This window comes from Guyanagaster necrorhizus (assembly GCF_019112545.1).
Source record: "Guyanagaster necrorhizus MCA 3950 unplaced genomic scaffold BT62scaffold_13, whole genome shotgun sequence".
Lineage (NCBI taxonomy): Eukaryota > Fungi > Basidiomycota > Agaricomycetes > Agaricales > Physalacriaceae > Guyanagaster > Guyanagaster necrorhizus.
In genome coordinates, this window is record NW_025064892.1 from 999,686 (window position 1) to 1,007,540 (window position 7,855).

Below are 7,855 nucleotides of genomic sequence, written 5' to 3' on the forward strand. Positions count from 1 at the left end.
TTAAATGAGATGAAAGAAGCAGGAGAAGCTTTGGTCTTCACAGAAGTAGGATCTTCAGAGTCTACTGACACTAGAACTGAGGGACAAAGGGCAGACTGGACATGCTCAAGTTCATCAAGGAGGAATGCATACTGTTTCTTGGCAGTGTATAGAGTGTGCTGGAGCATAAGGACATTATTCATGAGAGCACTCTCAAGCTTGGCCAGATGCCCAGGTCTCTCCACCATAAAATAACTCATAGTCAATCTTTTATAACTCTTGTATAAAGCATCAACACTAGAAGCAGCTCCCTCTTCATTAGCAACTGAAATCATGAAGAGCACAACTAAGAAATAATATGGCAAGCAAAAAAAAAGAGATGCATACAGACACTAACAAGTCTCAGAGCTGAGGCAGAATACCACTCTCTGACTCCACAAGAACTATGATGGAAATACTCCTGGGCTGATGGAAGTGGAAATAAAGGTTTAATACACTTGCAAGTATAAGCACTGTCTTTGCTGATAAACCTTTAGAAAGTTACCTGAGCCACTTTACTAGTCAGAAAGACAAGTGACAGGCAAGAAAAGAAAACAACCTACCTGACTCTTGTTAGCACAATCAGCAAAAGAATAACTATTAGCACCACAATGCATACAGGAAGATGGCTTCTCCTAGAATTACAGCTTTTAGTGAGAGAGACATGGATAATGTGGAAAGACTCTGATCTTGTACAGTTCTTTATGCTTGTCTCTAGTAATCACATTGCTAGACCTAGTCTTGAAAAACTTCAGAGACTTCTCAGCCCTGAAAGTCTCCTCATCAATGACCATCTTGAGAAGATTGAAGGTCAGATAGTCAAGCAGAGATCATAAAGACTAGGCATACTTTAATAGACTCAGTATTGAAATCAGAATAGACCATTATCTTGTCTGGGTCATTCTCATCATCATCAGACTTGGTATCAATGGTGGCATAAGAGCAATGAATAGCACAGCCTTTATCCTTATTGTGCATAATGACTCTAGCCTAGCAGAAGAAAATCAGTCAGAGAAACTATTAAACAGAGAAAAGGATTATAAACTAACTTAAGATCACAACAAGAGCCAGTTGAAATGGAAGGAGCATCTGCCCCTCTATCTACAAACTGATCTTGCTCACTTTGAATCTACTCAATAATAGTCTTAAGCACCTTGTGGATAGGCTGCTTGGAGGCATTAGTATGGAATTCCTTTTCAATAGCAGTGCAAGCATGAAAAACTAATTCCTTGAGATTCTTATCCTTGGTGAGCTTGCTTTTATAATGCTCAAGATGAGACTATCATGTGGAAAGTCAGTAAAACAGCAGAAATAATATACAAATACATATGGTATATTTCTGGAGTTGATTGAAATGATCATTCACAGTAGTAGTAGGATCCTTGCAAAGAGACATGATGGCTGCCTTCACAATAATGAAAGTAGAGATTATTTTGACAGAGAGCTGTAAAGAAATATACAAATAACAATAAAAACAAGTTGAGAGATGATGGGTTGAGTCAAAACAATATGGAAAACCCTCAACCTTTATACTATGTGATAATAATATTTGATTAGGCAAATAATAACAGATAAAGAGATTTTGTGAAAAATAACAGAAATTAAGAGTGTCAAGGTCAGAGAACTAACAGTTAACATGTCTGAGACTTGAAAACATGATGTGGCCTTATAAAATAAATAAATCTTTATTTAAATTATAACTGAGGACAGTTAGATCTTTTTAGTATGGAGGATATAGTGGTATACCTGAGGTATCACCACAACTACATTAACCACAAAGATACAGTAAATTTTGTGATTGTATGATCTCTGCTAGATATAGAAATAATAGAATAACAATAGAAAATCAAATTATTGATAGCAGTGACAGATCCAGATAGTTAAAGGAAAGTCAACATGCAATGATACTGACATTCCACCAAGGAATTAAGAAGAACAGGTCAGAAGAGAGCAACAGAACAGCTTATGAAATGACAAAAAAGAGGAAATAATGAATAAAGAATACTGATGCATGAGACTCAGACATGAGTCCAACATAGCAATCAGAGTCTTTCAGAGCCAGATGGATTGAGTTGAAATATGAAACTTAGTCTTAGCTGAAATTGAAAAGAGTGCAACAAAAAGAGAGGTATATTAGTATACTAGAGCCCTATAGGCCCACAAGAAAATGGGTGCACAATATGACAATAAGCTATGAACAGAGCACTACTACTGGCTGCATCTAAAGACCCTGAGTGCTGCTATAAATAAAGAAGAGTATCTACAAGAAAACACAGTGTGAAGAAAGGAAACAGAAAGAAGTACAAGTATCCAAGATATGTTAAGAGAGATACCAGCCTTTATTCAGTGTCAGAACTAGACACTGGCATTTCTATTGATAAATGCATTTATAGAATCAGAATATACCAAGAAAGATTTGAGGAGATCAGAGACTTATGCATAAGCTTCAATGATCTCAGTATCATGCTTATGAGAAGCAATAGCATTAAGATTATTAGTAAGCTCATCTACAATCTGCTGCCAGTCCTTATACAAGAACTGAAGGGATTCTGCACGCAGCTTGATCTTAATCTAGATATGCTCAATATAGTCAATGCCACAATGAATAGCTAAGAGCAAGATAATCAGGCAGAGCAAAAATGAACAGAGATCTAAAAAGACATACTACTATCACCACTGAAAATGAGAGAGTCCAATAAGGTAGTGGCACAATAGAGCTGATTGACATCTCAGTATGCAGATCAGTGGCCATGACAAGTGGATCTACAGCATATACAGATCTCCTCACCAACTCCACTCTCAAAAATGCATTCCTCAGAGAAACCAGCCAAAGTGCAGTTAAAGCACAGCTGGAAAAGCTAGTGAGTGTTAGGAACATGCTAATCAATTGGGTTTATACATATGCAGAGACCAGCAGAGTGCATGAGCATCAATAAAGCTATTGGCAATATCACTCTTGAGTCAAGGCCCAAGGATATGGATTTGACAGAATGGAGTTCCATCAGAAAAGTGAAGAGAGATATCCTTTGGAGTGGAATCTGGTGGACAAGATAGAGAGGAGCTGAAGTGAGCACAAAGTGTAGATGGCTATCTAAGTTGATATTCAAACTGAGTAATTACAATGATTGTATATGGTTTATATACTATTGGTAGTTAATTCTGAGTCAGAGTCCATTGGGTTTCAGTGTAAATTGTTTGCTACTATTTTTAAGGTCTAGATACTACAATGTGAAATATAGATATAAAATAATAATGGTAAAATAAAATTAATAGTTAATGAGAAACAGATGGAGTCTGGTGGAGCATGGTGATTAAATTTGTGGTTGATTGAAGTGATGTGGAGACTGGTGGCATGTGTGTAACACTCTGCCTAATCATTAGAGATGGGACAATAAGAAATTGTCTATAAGCAAGATGACTAAGTATAATAGCACTCTATCTGTTGTGATTATCTAATGTTCTCACATTCTTTGAAAGAGTGCCTAAGATAAGATAGATGCTCTGATGAGATAAGAAAAAGAAAAAGATATATAGAGAAATTGTAACAAAAGATAGCATTATATTCATATATTCTAGAGAGCAGAATTTACTATATGTACCAGACAAAGCTGAATTGAATAGTGCTAATCTGTATAGCTTGATTGTTAGTGAGGGACCCTTATTACTTGCTCACCTTAGCTCTGACAAAATGATGATATATCTACATTGACATGCCCTCAATGTGTTCATGCATGTAATTTTGCAAATTCTGAGGATACATAAAGTGTATTTGAGTCTATAATATACATAAAGGCTGCTATGACTTGCATGTAAGAAAATAGTATGATTGCATGCAAAGTAACAGTATGACTGCATGTGGAGAAATATGATGACTATATGCAAAGACTATTATAACTAGCATATGATGAAATAAGACTCAGTATTATATCTGACTGGAGTGACAATTAATAGAATATATAACTTGATAGCAGAGTGATACCAGCAGAGTTCTGCTGCACATGAAGTCTCAGCATTTGGCACTGAATGCACAGATATCAGCATGGAGATGTATGCTAAAAATAAAAAGAATACAATTAGAATAATGATCAGAGCTAAGATCAACACTTTGTATCACAGTAATCAATAATGCATAGACATGTAGTATAGAAAACAACATACTCTGGACCAGAGATATAAGACATGGCTATATAACCCTAAAATATTGAAAAACTAGCTGAAAGAAATGATACTGGAACAAAATAACAGTCAAGAGATAAATCCAGTGGTCTGAAATGCATACTATATATGGTCTAATAGCTCTGAGAAAATAAGAAAGCAAAGAGACCTGTGATTAGACTAGACAGTTAAGCTAACTGATGTCAGATTGCATGGAAACAGCAGGTCCAGCCCTGAGTCAGAACAGAATATACATGTCAAACAGCAGCATGCATGGAAATAACTTCTGTGAGACTCTGAAACAAAGTCCTATGCATTGAAACTACTATATTAGATTTGTCTTAGTAAATACTAGAGTAGTCTATTTAAATACCACATTGTAAAAGTAGTATACAAGTTTTTGACTCTCACTGTTGCAGTGTAAAGGCACAAAAACCTTGTGCTCTAGCCACTAGGATTAGTTTGTAACTTCAGATGAGAGAATAGACTCTATATTGATATTATTAAAAGAGATTTGAGAACTGTATGAGATATTGAAAGCTTCTGCAGGATTCTAGTCTGAGAATAAGAGAGTAGTGTCTGGAGGGTACTCTTTTGAGTTTTTGAGATATTTGTAATGTGAGACACTACAGGTGGCAGAGGTTCAAACCCTTTGGCTTGATTAGTGCTTGCTCTTTGATTACTTCTGCAGATCAGCAGAGGTTTGAACCCTTTGGGTCTGTGGATAAGGTTTTTATGTGTTTTTGTATCTCTAGATCATGTAAGTTTGAACTCTGTGGATCTACAATCAGTTTGGAAACTTGCATGCAGAGATTCAAACTCTTTAGTGCTTGTAGATGAAATTGTGAAGTGTTTTTGCTTAGAGTGCAAAGCTTTCAGTTGTGTATTGTGTGTGTTAGGATTTTTAGGTTTGGTCTGAGTAGTGCTTGAGACTTTTTGAGGGTTTTGTGGGAGTGTTTCAAAGTATTATGTTGAGATATAGTACTCTTGCCTTGAGGCCTGGAAACATTCATTGTCTCTCTTATTTAAACAAAAAACTTTGAGACTTAAAGAGATCTTAGACATATATACATGTGCTATTACTATTTGCATACAGTGGATCATTAGAGAGATGATTATATTGGCTATTACTACTCTTATCACATTAGAATTCTCCAATAAACTAAGAGTGTTGTGTATGTGTTGGTGTGGATATGATTAGTGAATAGTTCTTCACTGTATCAGTTTCTACTTTGCATATATAAACTATATCTTCAACATGACCATACCTTGGTTACTGACATTCAGGACTTTTGTGTGTGGTATCAGACTTGCCACCAGTCTAAACCAAACAATCAATGACTATTTAGACTGCTAAACCCACTATAGGTGCCTGCTTATCTGTGGTAAACCATTAGTGTGAATTTTCTTGGTTCTCTATCTAATTCTATGAATTGAGATGGTACATTTAACTTAATTACTATAGTAATTGATCTGCTCTTTTCTATGGTATATTTGATACCAAGCAGGATTGATTACATTACCCCTCAGATTGCTGAGCTGATGTTCAAAAATGTATTCAAGTTATATAGATTATTAGAGAATATTGTTTTCAACTGAGATATGTTTTTCACAAGTGAATTTTGGACAGACCTCTATAAGCTATTAGGCATGATCTTGAAGATGTCAAGCTCTTACCATCCTCAGACAGATGGTATGACTGGATATGTGGATCAAATAATAATACAGATGATTCAGGCATGCATATCTCTGGATCAAAAAGATTGAGTTATGCACTTATCCAGTATCAAGTTTGCAATTAACTCTTCTGTTACAGAATCCACTGGCTTTGCACTGTTCAATGTGAATTATAGCCAAATGCTCTGCTTTGTTGTGTAGATGGCATCAATGAATGATATCTACCCTGAAGTCTATGAATTTGCTCTATGAATCAAGCATACTATCCTTACCACACATGACTCTATCCTGACTGCACAGGTCAAACAGACTAGAGATGCCAACCATTGTTATTAATTGTCTTCTTTTAGTGCAGGTGACTTAGCATATATCTTAATACAATATTTGATGCTTCTGAAAGGTCTAATTCAGAAGCTGACCTCAAAATTCATTGGCCTATATTGACTGGTCTGTAATTTTGGCAATGATTCATTTGAAGTGGAGCTGCTCTCTGAGCTTAAATGGCATGGGATACACCCTATTTTTCAGAGTTGTTTGCTGCATATGCATGTTCCAACAGATGATATCTTATTTTCTAGCCATGCTGATGTGACTGTAGATTTGGCTGAGGCTAATGATGCTATCAAATGGAAATTGAACCACTTCATTAGCCACAAAGATCACAGTGCTGAAGCCTTGTTTCAGGCTGAATGGCCATCTGGTAATGTGATATGATTTTCTCTCTCTGAGGCTGAGAAATTTGCTTGTTGGCAGGATTATTTTGACATTCTGTGTATTCAGAATGCTACTCAACTTCTCTTATTAACTCAAGAGCCCACAGAGGCATTTTTGATATTTATTGTTTGAGAATATAAAAAGTGCTGCTGGTGATAGCTCTGAGACTCTCTTTCAGAATACCACTTGCTTTTTGCTATCCACAATCATGCAGATCACCATGTCTGTTGTTGTATCTGGCTTTACTCTAAAGGGCTCAAAAATCCTCATTATTTCTATAGCTAATGGTAGTTAGACTTTGCCACAAGCTCTGATCATAATGTTCCTGCATCATGACAAGTATCTCCATGGCCATGAATGAGAGGCTGATTGAGCACCTTCTATATGGTATGAGAGATTTCATGTTCATTGAAATTCACATTTGGCAACTACATGGTTTCTTGCCTTTGAGAAGAAAAAAAGCATCATCATTATCTGGAGTGATGATAGCTGCACAATCAATGATTTCTTACCACCACCATCAAAGAAATATGCTGGTAATAACAAGAGCTATTTGAGGGTTTTTAAGTCTGCAAGGAGATTACATTGAAGGCAGTCTTCAATTAAGTTGCCACAGTTCAGAAATGTGGCTCAAGCTTACATGGCTCTGATTCACAGAGACATGCACCTCCTACTCAGCATCACAATCAGAAATGCTACTTTAAACACATGCTCAGAGCTGAGACTCCTGGTATAGTGATTATTCATGAGAATCATCTCAGATCTATGTATGCTACATCTATGGTTTCCTAAAATGACATTGTGCTAGCCACTCTGATATATCTCCTGAGCCCAGTTACTATATCCACAGACTCACCTGCTTCTAGCATGACTGCTGCCCTGTTTATACTTGATCCTAGTTCAGATGTCACATCTAGTACTGCTCTGACTGACAAACATCCTAAAATGATCACACCTCTCTCAACAACATTCATGGTACCTCCAGAAGTGGTCTCACAGCCTGTGGAAGATGTTAACATGGATGAGTATATTATATTGTCAGGGATGGACTTGGATACAGATGACTTATTTAATTTTGATAAGGGCATCAACACTAACACTGATTACATTTTTATTTGATTAGTGCTTGCCAGACAAGGTGCTGAAGGGCATATGTAACACCTCAATATATGTCAGACCCTACTCCCATAATTTTTTACATTACTATACTGATATTATTCAACTAAATAGATTACTGTTTCCTATTATGCTTATTCTTATCTCTATGATCTTACTCTTACTCTATGTCTGT

The 7,855-nt window shown here is 36.3% G+C and overlaps 2 protein-coding genes across 2 annotated transcripts; one reads left to right on the top strand and one right to left on the bottom strand.

Annotated features, from left to right (window-relative positions):
- Positions 1 to 668: 668 nt before the first annotated feature.
- Positions 669 to 1,414, bottom strand: BT62DRAFT_920131 (uncharacterized protein; the record flags this gene model as incomplete). The annotated part of the gene is made up of 4 exons (XM_043184198.1): positions 669 to 812; positions 868 to 1,008; positions 1,172 to 1,297; positions 1,385 to 1,414. 4 exons carry the CDS (start codon positions 1,412 to 1,414, stop codon positions 669 to 671), a joined length of 441 nt encoding a protein of 146 aa, XP_043039590.1.
- A 4,892-nt stretch (positions 1,415 to 6,306) lies between these two features.
- On the top strand, positions 6,307 to 6,555 carry BT62DRAFT_840659 (uncharacterized protein; the record flags this gene model as incomplete). Its single annotated transcript, XM_043182441.1, has 1 exon — positions 6,307 to 6,555. A coding segment is annotated over one exon (249 nt), but the record flags the coding sequence as incomplete, so codon positions are not given.
- Positions 6,556 to 7,855: the final 1,300 nt, after the last annotated feature.